Below are 18036 nucleotides of genomic sequence, written 5' to 3' on the forward strand. Positions count from 1 at the left end.
GAGGCACTTTCTTTATTAACAACTTCCACGGTCTCGTCCGCACACTCTCCACAGTAGCTGAGCCCAGCCTGTACACAACACCGGCCGTCTAGCACTGACGGCGCTAACTGAGATAGCCAACTCCTCTCCTTCGTAGCGCAACGTCCAGCGGAGACGTTTAGCGACGACGGCGACGAGACGAGTCCACTCCCAGCACCGGCAGCCCCGAGCCCCCCGCTCTCGGCTCCTTTTATGCTCCCGGCGCGGCCTGGCTCCGCCCTGACCGCGCCTCCCTTCTCGAACCCTCCAGCAGGTTCCAGGGGCCTCCAGACGGGGTCCTCCGTGACCTTTGCCCCAGTTCTTCCGCTCTGCCCACACACCGTGCTCGCCCTCACCGGCGTCTGGGCTGTCTGTCCACCACAGTTGGCGCTGCTGTCCACCAGCCAGCGCTGTTCAGTTTCAGTTTTTCAGTTTATTTATTTTTGTATAGCCCTGTGAGCCATTCGGCTCTTGAATCGGGTGCAACCACAACAAACAAAAACACGAACAAAAAAACATCTTAAAGTGACTATGTGACTGTGCAAACAGAAAATCCAAGAAAAAACAGCAACATATTCCTGAAAAAAGCACCGTACACCAACGCTGTGTGCAAAAAATCCAAGTGGGATGCAAGTAAAACAACAACAAGAAAACTTAGATTAAGGCCATCAGCCTAACTCCGTACTACAACAAAACAAACATGTCCATACCAAAAAACGTTTTCCAAATCACCAAAAAATAAAGCCATAATTGCAACGTAACAGTGATCACAGGGACTGTGACCGAATTTTTACAAAAAACTACATAAATAACATGTAACACCAAATCCAAGAGCCACAGCTGGCTGCATGAGTTACTCCACAACAACAGAGGCATCAATCGGAGTATCAAATTTTTCAATGCACCTTTAAGATCAGTACACTCTACACATGGAACGGGTTCAAAAGTACGTCCAGCAGAGGAGATGGAGCTGTGAAATCGGCTTCGAATGCACCGCGAATCGTTGCATCGAAACTTCAATTCGACGTTTCGTGGCGGGGGGAGTCCCGTTTAGCCAACTACCCGGCTAGTTTGCGTGTGAGATTCATGCAGTGCCGGATTAAGATAGTGCGGGGCCTATAGCATATGTTATAAAGGGGCCATAAATAAAAAAATATATATTAAAACACAAATTTTGAACTTGCATAGTAAAGTAATTGTATTTTTTCATTTGCTATACAGCCAGATAATACGACAAGTCTCTAACCTTAAACACCCAGTCGTTCATAAAAGTCGAAGGTGGTATAGTACTATAGTAATAGAGCAAGTGCAGAATCACTGAAGTCGGAACTACACGTGTAGTAGCTACTACTACACGTGTAGCTCCTGTTGCTACGAGGATAATCCGGCTCTGGATCCGTGCGGTTCGTTTATCATAGAAATGGGACGTCGAAGTCGCACGGAACTTAGGAGGAGCAGGCAGCCAACGCCGGAGCAACTCGTCGGAGACCACAAAAATAATGTTCCAGGTCGTGAGAGGTTGCAATCGACTTGAGGTTTTCATCCAGCAGTGGATTGATGAAGGCTGCCATGTATATCAGTTGTTAAGACGCACCAAGTATGTCGTGGTGTTTGTGAACTTAAAGCAGAGAGGCCGTTGCGGCCAGTACGAGTGGACGTTTGGGTGAGGCCACGTGGTAGTCTTGTGCCAAGATTTGTTGTCAATGACCCTCCACCACCCGACAGGACGATCGCCTTCACACCCCTCTATGTGACAGTATTGACAATGTATCGATCAATTGCTAGCCAAATAAATCTCCAGCTCACGGGTGGCTGAAGACTTTTTATGACGGAAGGAGGGCCGTTACCCGAAACGTCGCCTAATAAATGGTTTCCACTTTTTTAAGATCACGACGTTGTTTAGGAGGTCGGTTAAGCTGTACGGACGGGTCCAGATGTCTTGTGACCCCCCAATTAACAGCTGAATTATGTTTTCCCCTTTGCATATTCACGTCTGTTTTAAATTAACCGTACTTACAAACGTGTTACGTTTTTTAGAATGGGGGGGGGGGGGTCACAATACATCTGGACCACGCTGTAGGAGCCAGGCCCCAATGATCCGGAACAAAAAAAAACCTCGAATTGTTTCAGCGGGGAAACTTTTGGGTCGCAACCCTCGAATGCAATTATCAGCGTTAGAAACATTTTAAAACATTAAACTCCATGTCATTGTCGCCAGATGACGAGTCTGTTCTATTCTCTTGGACGTAGCGGCTCCAGGTAAAACAAAACATTAATCGTCGTAATTTTTTCACGCACTTTTAATTTTGTCTCCTGAAATCCAGGTCAGCGGGCTGCTCGCGTGATGAAGCCTCGGCCTATCCAGGCGAGGCCGCGTTCAGTTTAAACATAAAAACTTTACCCAAATGTAAATCGTCGTTACACTGCACGCGACGAACGTGCTTTCGTTCACAAGTTGCGATGGTCCGAGGTGTCGTGCCGCACGCTGGCGGTTATATTTTTTTACGGACGTACTGGCCCCCGTCATACGAACGTGGACCTTCCACTGCGGGTTTTCGTGCTACCGAACACCTCTCCTCTCCCTTCCCTCGTTGTTTTCAGTCGCCCCTCTTCTCACGCGAATCCGTGCGCGGTGACCTTCGACAGCTCCAGGTCTCGTAGCGCAGAAGCGGCTGCGACTGTCGATTGAACGCGCGTGCAGAGACCGACAGGAGACGCTGTCGACGGTGGCTTTGCGATTAGATGAAGTGTCCCTTCCCCCTTGTTTTATTTCCATGAACTTGGTTTAAATTCGCCGCCACTTGGACGAAGGTTTGGCCACGTAAGACGCAGCACCCCCCGAATGTGCGCGCATTTCGCGCGCGCGCTTGTGTGTGTGTCTCAATAAAAGTAGACAAACATATGGACACACACCTACCGGATTGTATAACGGGCCCTCAAACTCTTGCTGAAATAAAAATACGGGAGGTAAAGCTTGCGTCTTATAATCAATCATGTGGTAATCTGTATACTCAGAACGCATTGTGATGTGCGTTTTTCTTGACCGTGAGAATTGGTATGTACACCTTATGTTGAACTTCTTTCGCACCGTACGTAGCCAACCGTGCTAATCGGAGGCGTTCGGGGAAGGACAACAAAACATAAAAAGCAGTTCTCAAGAAATAAGTTTTCAATCGAGATTTAAAAGTGCTTATTAGCTCCATTGGCTTCCAAATATCGAAAGGAAGAGCATATGAGCAGCAACACGCCGTGCGGGTTTGTTCACTGCGTGTGACCTCCGCCATGCCCGGGCCCGTTGCATTCACAGACTCCGAGTCCTCGCCAGGCAGATGAGCCATGCCGTGCCCACGGGGGAACCGGCGTCCCCCGTCACGTCGGGCCCCGAAGGAGTCGGCACGGCACCACCGCGACCGCCGCCGCCGCTGTCGCGCACCGCGGCCATCCTCGTGGTGGGAGACGAGATCCTGAAAGGACGGACCCCGGACACCAACTCGCACTTCATGTGCACGCGACTGCGAGCTCTGGGCGTGCGGGTGGAGCGCATCTCGGTGCTGGGCGACTCGGTGCCGGCGCTGGCTGATGAGTTGGCGCTCCTCGCCGGGCGCCACTCGCTGGTCATCGCCTGCGGAGGGGTCGGACCGACGCACGACGACGTCACCTTCGAGGTGTGGGCCCGGTGGCTCTGGAGGGGTTGTGGGGGGGTGGTCGTAATGGCCGTGTCGGAGAGGTGAGGAGATGCTGGGATTTGAGTTTGGGTTTCGGACGCCTCTGACGAAGCTGCGTTCGCTCGCTTAGCGAGGTAATGGTTTCAAATTCTTCTGAAAGCACGATGTCACGGGAAAAATATACCGCGTACATGGTGTCACCACCCCGCTTTCCCACCAACGGTGGGGTCAAGTGGCATCGGGGTGACGTAGATAATATCAAGACATGTAACAGAGTCAGACAAGGAGAGCAACTCGCATCATGCCTTTTTCACAGCAAAATCAAAAGATGTTCATAACACAATAAAAGCCTGAACATAAATGGATACATTTACTATCTCAGGTTCTATGACGACATAGTCATAATAATCACTTGTTTTACAGATAGGAACAACAGGTTCCACACTGCCCACTAGGGATTATTTGTCTGTCTGTCGTGCATATCCGGAGTTTGGGCACTAATTTTTATCCGTATTTGGTGAGTGTTGTTTTTAGCTTGAACAAAGTATGATATCCTCCGTACGCAAATGCGCAAATCATATTTAGAGCCCGCGAGGAAGAATGAAAACTTGGTTTCAGATTGGCGTGCGCTGCTTACACCAAACAGGCGCGACCTGCTGCAGCAGCTGCATGAACTTAAAGACCAACATCAGCAATAAATCAAGAATCATCATCAGATGCAATAGTAACAGCTACAACCTCCAACACGACTACGGTATCCAACACGGATCGCACGAATGCGCTGTCTAAGTTCCTACCTGCCCACTCCGAAAGAACGTGTTTAAAGGTCGGATTGAAAATGGCTGTAAAAGTTAGGCTCAAAATAAATGAGCAAAGTCAAAACTATTGAACGACAAATGTGCTGAGCAAATACAAGTAACTGGCAGAGCAACACAAGTGGGAAACAGCGGGACATGCATCAGGACAGTTGTTAAAGGGAGGCTGGGATCAAATGATAAAGTCGAGGCGAGCAAGTGCATGTTGGAGTGCTTTTGAAAAACTTAATTTCAAAAGCACAACCTCGTTGTACAAAGAGGAGAGAGTTGTACACTGGGGCACAGCAGTTGCTGTGCCATAGGGATCCTCACTATGGACACTTGACAAAGAAAATAGAACAAAAATAGCTTGGAAAGAAGCACTCAGAGATGCAGCATGCTTGATGTTCACGAGAGAAGAGGAGTATGCGGATTTAGGAACAAATGTAAAATTTGAGAAACAACCCTCACTGTAAAGGAGAATAGGTGAGCTCGGGGAAGTCATGTGGCATTCCAAAAAGAGAATGCACCTAACAGGATGACTGCCACGAAGATGGAGTGATGAGGTCAGTTCATGTGCAAGGGTGCAGTTCATGAGGCAGAGTGGGCATCGCAGGACCATGAGGCATGGCGGGGGGAGGTATTCCTCAAGCAGTGGATAGACAGTTGTTGATAGTGCATAGTCATATCTTTCCATTGAGAAGGAGAGTGGCAGAGCTTAAATAAAGAATGTCGTTGCCATCAATCGGATCCTTTATTCGGTCAGGTGAGAGAACCAATGGAGCTACAAGTCTCTTTTTTTAAGGGAGGCCTGTAGAATCTGGTACCATGTATGGCATATAAGTGTGCTCTTAGATCAGTGACTGCATCCAAGACTTGAGTAAGTTAAACATTGTAAAGTATTCGGGAGACGCACCATGCACCGGGCATGTCCGACTGCCCGGTTGGTTACATTTGTGTTTTGTGTTGTCGCTATGGTTGCGCTGTCCTGCGTGGACGCCCTAGGCCGTGGCCCGGGCCTTCGGGGACACGCTGGTGCCAAACCCTGAGCTGGTGGCGCTCTGCCGCACCGTGTTTGGCGAAGCGAAGCCCGGTGATGCGCGAATGAAGCTGGCGTCCGTGCCTTCGACTGCGACGCTCAACTATGGCATCGACAAGAAGACGGGGGAGCGCTTCAGGTTCCCTGTGGTGCGCGCACGCACGCTGGCACGGTGGCACAATGCCCGGTAACTATGAGCAGGTAACAGCACCACTGAGGCCAGGGATAACTAGCTGTTTTTATTTTACCAAGTAAGACCCACTGAGCTATCTAACTCTTTTTTTCTGAAGCGACCTAGCCGCAAATGATAGCTTAACGAAGTGGCTTATCATGCGGATAAGCATAGGATCAGGAGTGTCGAGTATAGGATTACCGATAGATCCATAGTCTTAAGTAGACTCTCGTGGAGAGCCATGAGCTAGAACCATAGACACACAGCCTGAAATACATGCTTTTTAGGGAAAAAAATAACTTTCCCTAATCATATTTTACCCACATTTAACATTCCGTTTTCCCTGTACCACTCAAGGTCATAGTCCAAGGTTTTGCTCTAATTCTACTTGTCGTGTCCTTCCGGTGAATTTACGCCGTCGCTTCACTTCCGATAGCTTTCTGAATTACAAACCTCCGTTGTGCCATGGGACTTGGGGAAGAGCCGTCGCCTTTGCCGTCATCGTCGTCACTGCGCTGTGTGCGGAGGCGCAGGTGAGCGTGCGCAACGTCTTTCTGTTCCCGGGCATCCCCACGCTGCTTGAGAGAGCGTTTGTGGGGGTGGAGGACCTGCTGGTGGCGGTGGTGGGCGCCGGGACGCCGATGGCGATGGAGCACTCGCGCGAGATGCTGGTGAACGCCGACGAGGTGTCCATCACGAGCGTGCTCAACGAGGCCGATGCTCGCTTTCGGCCAGCCGTGCAGCTCGGCTCCTACCCGGACTGGCTGTGCAACTACTATCGCGTCAAGGTGGGCGTGCAGGGCGGAGGCGCGCGCGCGCGCTTTGCGGTGCCGGGGTGGCTGAAGCGCAGCGAGTTGGCGCAGTAGAGGGCACAGGTGGTGCATCTGCCGGTCATTCTCCCGCACCTCCGATTAACACGGTTGCCATGTAATTTAAATCGTAATTTAAGAAACGCAAAATCATGCTCATAGAGTCTCTACCGCGCATTAATGTCTCGGCAAGCTGTGGCTACGTACGGTGCGAAAGAAGTTTAACATTTGACTTTGGTGGATGGACATTAACAGAATAATAATTGCACCCATTTATGCTTCTGGGTGGGCAGAGGCAGTGGGGTAATTAAGAATTTAGAACCATTGTTTCAATTGTGTTGGGAAATTGAATCGACTTAGCCTCAAATGAGTACCTGGTGTGGTGTGTGAACATTAACACTGGGGAGACAAAGGCGGTCGGGCGTGGTGCTGGCCACCTACCCCCTCGTGTGCCGTGCTGGCCTTCATTGGTGCACGCTAAGAGCACTTGCCCCAACAGTCTGTTCAGGCTATATGGGAGGTCTTTGTGTGTGAGATTGTGTGTTTGAGCGTCTGTCTCTCTGAGATTATGAGTGTGAAAATATTTAGTTACGTGTGAGAGTGTGTGTTTATTAACTCAAAACACCCTGGGTCTGTCCCGTAACCTGACAGCGAGCCTTCGACACATCACATGGCCCCAAAGTGCATCTAGCTTGGCTCAAGCGCTGTGGTGATATCACCGCCACTTAGTGGCAAACGGCGGCTGTTGTTACTGTTGTGTGTGTGTGAGTGTGTATGCATTTATTTAAGCATGTGTATGTGTAGTAGCATAGAAAAGTAATGTAGCTGCATAGAGCTGGCTGCTGGCAGGGAAGAGGATCTGCAGCTTACGGCAGCCCTGACGTCAGCAGGCCAGGTTAGACACCAGAGGGGGATCTAGGGGAAATATCACAGAAGGGGCACACCAAGAACTCGCTGGTAGGTTCTAGAAAGGGGGCGTGGCCGGGGGCGGAGCCAGGCCACGCTGATAGTATAAGAAGGGCCCCTGTAGGGGACCTCGGGGCTGTTGACTGTAAGTGGGGTCCCCGTCGTGCTGCTCAAGTCCATCGTCGTCGTCACCATTATCTTAGTCGCCGCAGTCGTCGTCGCTTGATATTGCGCTGTTATACTGTTGTTGGCTGTATTGGTCAGTGCCATCGGTGTTAGACGGCTAGTGTTGTGTATAGGCTAGGGTGTGTGTAGCCTAGGCGACTGTAGGCTGTGTGAAGGGAGATTGTGAGTATAATAAAAAGAAGTGCCTCCAAGAATTACTGCCTCCGAGTTGAACCACTACACATGTACGAATGCATGCATTTCTGATGACAGTGTTGGTAATGATGGTAATTGTGACGATGACGATAATGATTGGTGGTGGTAATTGTGCTGGTGACGGTGATTATGGTGGTCTTCTTTCGCATGGCTGATGTAGATGCAGAGCAACAGCTACAATTTCACATTCAGGTGGCCAAGCCAGATAACCGTGTTAGGAACAGCGGAGTTTATCATCGCTGTGATGTCTCCTTCGTATTTGTGAATCGAGCATTGCGTCGTTATACATTGTACGGTCCGTTCTGGATGACCACAGTTGCACGTTGGAGAATTTTCTATTTGTGCATCAGGTATCCGCATCTGCCATGGTTTGTGCGGGTGCTGTTTAGGGTGGACCATGAGCCTCGTGGAAGATTATGGTGGTTAACCAACCCCATTCAGCAATGTAACTTTGGCAATAGAGGTTCTTCATATTGACGACGGCAACGGTGACGTTGATCGGTATCGATGACGATAATTGACGCCGGTGTGTGCCTGCAGCTGACCCTGGACGGCGAGTCGGAGGGCGCCGTGGATGCGGCGTTCCGCTTCCTGGAGGAGCGGCTCCCCGCCGGCTCCGTGGTGCGGATGGAGCGGCAGCCGGTGCATGTCGCCGCCCGTGCCGTCTACGAGCTCTCTGGCGCCGGTGACCAGCTCGCCGCCGGCAGCTCATTGACTCATGCTCATTCCATCCATCCACCAAAACAATTTTTATTTTACCAGGAAAGGCCCACTGAGCTATACAGCTCTTTTTCAGAAGCGACCTGGCCACAAACGATAGCTCAACAAAGTGTGGCTTATCACGTGGAAATTTATAGCCACCAAAAACTCTAAACGCGTGTTTCTACATGTGGAGGGAAAAACCGGAGGACTCGGAGAAAAATCCACGCGACGACGGGGAGATAGACGTGCACACTCCAAATATACAGCAGGTGTCAGGGTCGGGATCGAACTCACGACCTCCTGTATACTAGGCGAGGTAGTTAACATCTTATAACAGTGGTGCCCTAACAGTTACCCACCCAACTACCTGCTCATTAACTTTGTTGTATGTATGTGTGAAGAAGTTATTTCGCACCGTACGTAGCCAACCATGCTAATTGGAGGTGCAGGCGAAGGACAAAAAACTAAAAACAAAAAATCAGTTCTAAAAAAAATTTGTTGTAAATCTTGATTTAAATGTGCATATCTCCAGCGGCTTACTAATATCGGAAGGAAGAACGTTCCAGGCGGCCATAGAAGCGCATCTGAAAGCGCGCGATGCAGTGACCGTCTTTGTACGAAGGTAGGGGAAAAGCCGCTGCTGCTGCGAGGATAACTGGAGTCTGTGTGATGATTTACACTCCTCGATGAGCTCAGCAAGGTGATCGTGGTTCATTTGTGGCGAGCATTTTCTTATAACGCTGTATTCGTTCGGCAACCGGAAGACAATGCAGCTCGGTCAGCGCCGGACGGATACGGCCGGATCTTGCAGTACCCCGTCACGACACGTGCCAGTGGCCGAATCCGCGTCGCTGTGTGACGTCGCTGTGTGACGTCGCTCTGTGACGTTGCTGTGTGACGTTGCTTTGTGACGCCGGCGTGTGACGTTGCAGTGTGACGCCGACGTGTGACGTTGCTGTGTGACGCCGGCGTGTGACGTTGCTGTGTGACGCCGCTGTGTGACGTCGCTGTGTGACGTCGCTGTGTGACGTCGCTGTGTGACGTTGCTGTGTGACGCCGGCGTGTGACATCGCTGTGTGACACCGGCATGTGACGTCGCTGTGTGACGCCGGCGTGTGACGTCGCTGTGTGACGCCGGCGTGTGACGTCGCTGTGTGACGTCGCTGTGTGACGTCGCTGTGTGACGTCGGCGTGTGACATCGCTGTGTGACACCGGCATGTGACGTCGCTGTGTGACGCCGGCGTGTGACGTCGCTGTGTGACGCCGGCGTGTGACGTCGCTGTGTGACGTCGCTGTGTGACGTCGCTGTGTGACGTCGCTGTGTGACACCGGCGTGTGACGTCGCTGTGTGACGCCGGCGTGTGACGTCGCTGTGTGACGCCGGCGTGTGACGTCGCTATGTGACGCCGGCGTGTGACGTCGCTGTGTGACGCCGGCTTGTGACGTCGCTGTGTGACGCCGGCGTGTGCGTGGGTGTCGCGGCGTCAGGGTCCCCGCTGGGAGAGCGCGTGCGCTCGGCGCTCGCCGTGCTGGACGAGGCGCTCGACCGCTTCTCCCTCGACGAGCTCTGCGTCGCGTTCAACGGCGGCAAGGACTGCACCGTGCTGCTGCACCTCTTCTACGCGGCCGCCGCCAGGTTTACTCGGCCTCCCTGGCCCGCTGGCCCACCCACCCAGTCTGTCTCTAGCCCACCCACCCAGTCTCTCTCTAGCCCACCCACCCACCCAGTCTCTCTCTAGCCCACCCACCCAGTCTCTCTCTAGCCCACCCACCCAGTCTCTCTCTAGCCCACCCACCCAGTCTCTCTCTAGCCCACCCACCCAGTCTGTCTCTAGCCCACCCACCCATTCTCTCTCTAGCCCACCCACCCATTCTCTCTCTAGCCCACCCACCCAGTCTCTCTCTAGCCCACCCACCCAGTCTCTCTCTAGCCCACCCACCCAGTCTCTCTCTAGCCCACCCACCCAGTCTCTCTCTAGCCCACCCACCCAGTCTCTCTCTAGCCCACCCACCCAGTCTGTCTATAGCCCACCCACCCAATCCGTCTCTAGCCCACCCACCCAGTCTCTCCCTAGCCCACCCACCCAGTCTGTCTATAGCCCACCCACCCAGTCTGTCTCTAGCCCACCCACCCAGTCTCTCTCTAGCCCACCCACCCAATCTTTCTCTAGCCCACCCACCCAGCCTCTCTCTAGCCCACCCACCCAGTCTCTCTCTAGCCCACCCACCCAGTCTCTCTCTAGCCCACCCACCAAGTCTGTCTCTAGCCCATCCACCAAGTCTCTCTCTAGCCCACCCACCAAGTCTCTCTCTAGCCCACCCACCCAGTCTCTCTCTAGCCCACCCACCAAGTCTCTCTCTAGCCCACCCACCCAGTCTCTCTCTAGCCCACCTACCAAGTCTCTCTCTAGCCCACCCACCAAGTCTGTCTCTAGCCCATCCACCAAGTCTGTCTCTAGCCCATCCACCAAGTCTGTCTCTAGCCCACCCACCCAGTCTGTCTCTAGCCCACCCACCCAATCTGTCTCTAGCCCACCCACCCAGTCTGTCTATAGCCCACCCACCCAATCTGTCTCTAGCCCACCCACCCAGTCTGTCTCTAGCCCACCCACCTAGTCTGTCTCTAGCCCACCCACCCACCCAGTCTCTCTCTAGCCCACCCACCCAGTCTCTCTCTAGCCCACCCACCCAGTCTCTCTCTAGCCCACCCAACCATTCTGTCTCTAGCCCACCCACCCAGTCTCTCTCTAGCCCACCCACCCAGTCTCTCTCTAGCCCACCCACCCAGTCTCTCTCTACCCCACCCACCCAGTCTGTCTCTAGCCCACCCACCCAGTCTCTCTCTAGCCCACCCACCCAGTCTGTCTCTAGCCCACCCACCCACCCAGTCTCTCTCTAGCCCGCCCACCCACCCACCCAGTCTCTCTCTAGCCCGCCCACCCACCCACCCAGTCTGTCTCTACCCCACCCACCCAGTCTGTCTGTAGCCCACCCACCCAGTCTGTCTCTAGCCCACCCACCAAGTCTGTCTCTAGCCCACCCACCCAGTCTGTCTCTAGCCCACCCACCCAGTCTGTCTCTAGTCCACCCACCCAGTCTCTCTGTAGCCCACCCTGCCTGTCCACCTGTACTCTGTCTCGTCTGCCAGCCTATCCGGCCATTTACACTCTTATTGTGCTGTTGTTCTATCTGCCGACTCTCCTGCTGACTCTTGCCCACTTCACTGCTCTGCTCTCTCCTCCTTTCTCCCCTTTCAGTCTACCACTCTTGCCGGCTGTCCCATTCTATGCTTGCATTATAATCGTTGGCGTTTAAATTGGCACTGGTGATTATGATATCAATTGAATTCAATTTGTAATTTGAAAAAAATATCCAAGTATATATTCTGATGACTTGGCATGAATCAGTTTCTCTCTCTATGTCTGTCGAGCAGAAAGTATAAGGAGCAACTGGGCACCGTGCACTGCTTGTACATTAAGATGCCGGGTGCTTTCCCTGAGATGGAGCAGTTCATTAAGGAGACGTGCCCAAGGTGAGTGTCTAGTGGCCGTCACTCCAACAACAACAACCGCCATTCGCCACTAAGTGGTGGTGACGTCACCACGTCGCTTGTGCCAGGCTAAGTACACTTTAAGGCCACGTGAAGTGTCGAACCCCCGCTGCTGGCAGGAGGTCACGGGACAGACCCACGTGCCGTGGGTTGACTGCCTGAGATGGCCGTCTATCACTCCACCGCCCCATACACACGCAGAGGGCTTCACTTTAGGCTCCTTTAGTGACTTTTAACAGATCATCGCTTGGCCGCAACACCACATGTTAGGCATGTAATGTTGCATGGATTAAGTGATTAAATATACTCTTTAAAAATCCCCAATTGCAAACGTGCAACCGTATTCTTCTAAATATAAGGCGCAATTTCGTACAATCAAGAGGTCGCTGATTTGATTCAATTTCCCAGCACGACAATTGAAACAATGGTGCAAGATTCTTAATTACCCCACTGCCTCTGCCCATCCAGAAGAATCAATGGGTGCACTTCTTCTTCTGTTAATGTCCATCCACCAAAGTCAAATGTCCTCCAATTGGCGAGCGCATCTCAGCTCGCAGATCTTGCACAGTACAGGCGCCTTCCTCGAACAGTGGGCAGAGCAAGGGGTGTCGCACAATCTCCCTTTCGCCGCAGTCGCAGCCACTCCTGTACACTGCAGGAAATCGATCGGCAGGTCACGTGCGGTGGGGTAAAGCGTGGGATACTCCCACCTCTTCCGAGACTTTGTGACCAGCCTGGATGAGGAGACCAAATATTCTCTCGAGGGCCCGGGCCTCTTAGAGCTCCCATTAAGCGCACGCCCTTCGGCAAAACAGCGCCGCGAGCAAGCGGCGTCAGGGCTGCACCTTTACCGTTTGCCTCATTCGCCGGCGTCGGCGGCACCACCGTGGGCCAGGTACGGCGCCGAGAGCCACGTGTACGAGGGCGACCTGCGGACGGCGCTCGGCGAGTTCGCGCGCTGTCGCCCGCGCTCGCGCGCCGTGCTCATGGGGATGCGGCACACGGACCCGGGGCCCCGCACGCTGGCGCCCATGTGCCCCACCGACCCCGGGTGGCCCCCGCTCCTCCGCATCAACCCGCTGCTCGTGAGCGCCCGCACGCACGCCCGCGCGCACACACGCACATGTTGCGTCTCTGAGAACAAGTTTCTTTCCGTTTGCATTTGACGCTGTGATGTAAGTGTTCTGGGGCGAAGGTGGGTTGTTTTCCCGATCGCAGCTCTCACGGCAAGCAGTGTAATATTGCCGTGTGTCGAAGAATAGCTTCAGGAACTACTGATGGAGGCTGTTCAATGAGCCTCTTGCTCCCACATGGAGAGCATGCCTCACATAGAACTTAGTTCTGTGCTTGCACATACAGGTAGAAATATATCGCATTGCATCAGCTTGTTCACTTTTTGGATTGGCTCTTGGATTTTTGGCTTTGCACTTGGCTTTCCAATCGGTTGAACTAGATTATATTTGAATATGTGCAGACACAAAGCGAAGTTCATCTTATGTTTGAGTTTACCCATAATGCTCCACGGAAATGCATGATGAGTGCGCATACCTTGTGTATGCTCTGCAAATAATTCATTAACACGTCAACCTGAAATTTTTCATCCTCGGCTAGTTAAGCGACGTACCAAATATTACGTTCGGGTTTTTATTTTTGTTGCACGGTAAATCAGTGACTGAGCTGAAAGCATCCACTCATTCGTCACACTTGGGTTGGTTGGTTCAGTGCTTGAATCACTGAGCCACCCAGCCACCTGCATTTCAAATTGAAAGCATTAATTGCCAGCGCTTGCGTTTCCAAAATGAATGAACTGTGAATTTAATACCATATTTTTTTCTTGTCATTCGTATAAATATATTGATCAGTAAAATCAATGTTGTCATTAACAATGACTTGTCCTCCCAGGACTGGAGCTACCACGACATCTGGGCGTTCCTGCGGACCCTCTTTGTCCCCTACTGCATTCTCTACGACAAGGGGTGAGCCCCTGTGGTGACAGTAGGGATCCAAATAATACACGTGGACATACAATACAGCACTCTTCTTGCAGAGCATCCCAATGAAAAAACCAAAGGCCATTCAATCCCTCTCACGACTAAGCTTACACAAACAAATGCCTTTTTACATTTGACTTAAGGTTCTACTGTGCTTGCATTCCTGATATGATTTTGGGATGGAGTTTCAAAGGCGAGGGGGGCATGGAAATTATAGGACCTTGCCCCTCCTGATTTTGAGAGAACAGCTTCATGGGAAACCCCCACAGAGCCTTGCATGGTTATCGGAGATCCACGTATATAAATTAAGTAATGTACGTTGAACTTATTTCACACCGTATATGAGCACGGTTGCATAGGGCAGTCACACCACGTGTTTTCTGTGCTCATTCACTGCTGCTGATGTGGGAGTTGCGTACCGGTTGTGATTGTGCGTGTATGCCTATGTTAGTCTGATGGGGAGCAGCAGCTTGACGGTTAGCGGATTGCTCTTGTGAACTCGGCTGCCTGAGTTTAATTGCCGATGACGGCTAACATCAGTGGCGATTTTCTGATCCAGTCCTGGGCCACCCCGAGGTAGATCATTACCCGATGGAATGTGCAAACACCACCAATGGGGAGACAAAAGCGGGCGGGTGTGGTGCCAGCCACACCACCCCCACGTGCACAGTGCCGTGCTCGCTAACAGAACTTGTCCCAACAGCCTGTAGGGGCTATATGGGGAACATTTTATTTGTATGATGAGCCATGGCACACTGGCTTAATGCACTGTGCTACAAACTTGGTTATCTGTGTTGAAATCCAGACTGTGCACCAAAGCCAATGGCAGATAGTGTCTAAATTTGTCCATGGCCTCCCCTCGGGCGACAACCTAAAACGAGCACCGAGCGCAGTATGTGAACATCAGCACTGGGCAAAGGTGGCCAGGCATGGTGCCAGCCATCCTGTGCCATCCCATCATTCGGGTGTACTTGTTAACAGCACTTTCCTGTACAGCCTGTAAAGGAAGCGTGTGCGTGTGCAACCGAGATTGTGGCGCATTTGGTTGGGAAACCTCATACTATAGTCCCAGTGACCTGGGTTCAATTCCTGACCATGATGGAAATACGCATGCAGTAGCAAACGGTGTATCCTGTGTTAAACACATGATCTTATTTTACTACAATTTGCAACACATTGTTTGGTACCGCTTAGCTTCCAAGATTAGGGCCCATTCCAGGTTTTAACTTCTTCGCCTGGTATACAGAAAGTCGTGGGTTAAATCCCCACCCTGACGCCAGCTGTATATTTGGAGGTTGCACGTTCTCCCCGTGGTCACGTGGATTTTTCTCCGGATGCTCCAGTTTTTCCCTCCACATTTAGAACCATGAGTATTTGGTTGCTATACATTTACACGTGATAAGCCACTTCGGTGAGCTATCATTTGTGGCCAGGTCGCTTCTGAAAAAGAGCTACATAGCTCAGTGGGCCTTCCCTGGTAAAATAAAAAAAGAGTTCTTAGTTTAGATTACGTTGTATCATTCTGCAGGTCTGAGCTGATGGGTGTGGTGGGACGTTGTGCGGCGTGCGTTGTGCGGCGTGCGTTGTTGTGTCGCCGCGTCAGGTACACGTCGCTGGGCAGCCGCAAGAACACGAGAAAGAACCCATCGCTGTGCTATACCAACGCCCGCGGCGTGGAGAGCCACCGCCCTGCATACCAGCTGGAGGACGCGAGTCACGAGCGGCACTCGCGAGCCTGACGCTCCCCCCGCGCCATTACCGACGGAGACGCACCACCACAAATGCCACCACCGATGATGCCCCCGTGCCACTACCAACGACGCCCCCAGCAGTGAACGTGGCTGCAGTGTCTCACTGCAGCAAGTCCGTTGTGGCAGCATATGCCGAGACAGTGGCCCCCAACACCGAGCGAAAAGTGGATAAATGTTGAAGCCATATTAAGATTTGATAAGGAGGCACGAACTGTGAGGAGTAGGCTGAATAGCCAATCAGACTGAAGTCATACCCATAACCCTAACAAACTACCAAACCTGCTCTTAGCACTAATATCCACAACCACAGTAGCTATCAAACCTTAATGCTACATCTAAACCTAATTACACTTACCAATGACACCATGTACCTAAACCTAATCACACTTAAACAAGATTCCAGATTTACCTCTTAACCGCATTGGCAAACAAGTCCTTAGCACTGCCTCTAAGCCTAACCTTAGTCCCACCAGACTCTAGCACTAGCCCTGATCATAACCATTAAGTGTGTGATGATGTTTTCATTCATCCACTAAAATAGATTTTTACGCTCATTACTTGCAACAAATTGTGCACGAGTATTGATTACTTATGATTTATAACAAAAATATATGCAAGTAATATACGGATGTAACACATGATATTGGAGTGCATAAAAGTGTGCAAACGAGCTACTCATGAGACATTATTGCATCTCAACCATAATTCATGACAGTTTATCATATTGGTAGGTGGGTGGGTATAATACTTTAGGTGTGACATTAGCATTCAATTAGGTCACCCACTGGCTGTAAAGTTGCACAGCAGATTACAACGTGACTATTTAACTGCTCTTAGCGATTTATTTGTAGCTACTGACACAATACAGTCAATTAGATTTAATCCCGTTGGAGAAAAAGGCCATGCTCGCCAGGATTTAATAATTTTTTTGACCAAAAGTCTTTTAAGTAAAAAGTTGTATTGCTATTGATGGCAGAGGATGCCCATAGAGCAGTGGTTCTTAACCTGGGGTGCACCACGCACCCCCTGGGGGTACGAGATGCCCTGTCTGGGTGTGCGAGACATGGCCAGATTTTTTTTTAGATGGTAAATCATCGAAACAAGTTTACTACGTTTGTTTTCTCATTCATTTGTACCTGATGATGATGGCTTGTGTTGCAATCGAAACGTCGTATTCGATTATTTAATTTAATTTCTACGTGACTTTACCGAAAGAACCAAAGAGTAATTCCTGCAGTCACGCAAGCCTCGAATCTAGTTTAAGTACAACTACTTTGTTGAATCAAGCCGATGTATTTATTAACATCATTTTTTTTTTACGACCCACTGCCATATAGAGACTCGTGATGTTACTCACGCGTGCCTCCAATGAGGGCTGCCCTCTTAGTTGTATACGAGTGGTGCCGTGAGCCTGCCAATCCGTGTTCACTCGTGTTCCGCATTGCTGCGACAACGGCAAACTTAAGGCAAGGCAGACGGCGGGCACCGCTGAGACGACGCGTCTCCTTACAAAGGGAGCTGTGGGATAAAATAGCCGTGGGGATAGAAAATCAAGAGCACGGAGGTGTGAATGTGCTGTGCAACGATTGTGCGCGCACGTTGCCAGATAAGTAAAATGTATGAACGTCGAATTATTTAAATGAGTTGGAGGTCCTACGAACTGAAAAGATTTTACAGGTGTAAAGAGTTTTGTAAATACAATACCTAAATGGTAAAATAAATATTTTATGAATTCAAATGACAAGTGTTATGTTGTGGTTTTACTTGTATTCCACGCCCAACTTGCAGCCTTTATTACGTTCTTCAATCAACTATAGTCCACATCCATTGGTTGTAATAAGTATACTATCAGCAAATCTTAGATGGTTAACGTTTTCTCCATTTAAGTGAATACTTTTATATTTTTGGGGGGAAAACATCTTCTAACGTCGCTGTGAATAACTGGAGAAATGGTATCTTTGTTGAACTCTCCTTTTAATAGTACTGTATGTTACAATTACATCCAGTCTCGTTGAACATAAACCCTGAGGATTTATGTCTCTTTTACACACGTTAAATGAGCGTCCAATCCTTTTCTACTTCATTAAGATGTTTACGAGTAATCTAGTGGTTGTTTACCTTCAAACTCATCGTGATCTTTTCAGCTTTCCTATTAGACACTTGTATTTAAAAAGGAAATGGCTGATCCGGGATTTAAACCCAAGAACCCCTCTAAGCAAGAATCATACCCCTAGATGGTCCAAGATTCACAACACTT

At 50.7% G+C, this 18036-nt stretch overlaps 1 protein-coding gene across 1 annotated transcript; it reads left to right on the forward strand.

Moving 5' to 3' along the window:
* Positions 1 to 2107: 2107 nt before the first annotated feature.
* LOC116953621 (FAD synthase-like) lies at positions 2108 to 17517 on the forward strand. Its single transcript, XM_032973979.2, has 10 exons — positions 2108 to 2277; positions 3326 to 3683; positions 5483 to 5665; positions 6222 to 6476; positions 8325 to 8469; positions 9976 to 10123; positions 11921 to 12019; positions 12933 to 13122; positions 13940 to 14013; positions 15632 to 17517. The coding sequence occupies exons 1-10, from the start codon at positions 2237 to 2239 to the stop codon at positions 15765 to 15767; spliced, it is 1629 nt and encodes a 542-aa protein (XP_032829870.2). The 5' UTR covers positions 2108 to 2236; the 3' UTR covers positions 15768 to 17517.
* Positions 17518 to 18036: the final 519 nt, after the last annotated feature.

Source organism: Petromyzon marinus, chromosome 52 (genome assembly GCF_048934315.1).
Source record: "Petromyzon marinus isolate PM22_M1 ecotype Great Lakes invasive population chromosome 52, UKy_Petmar_22M1.pri1.0, whole genome shotgun sequence".
NCBI classification, from domain to species: Eukaryota; Metazoa; Chordata; class Hyperoartia; order Petromyzontiformes; family Petromyzontidae; genus Petromyzon; species Petromyzon marinus.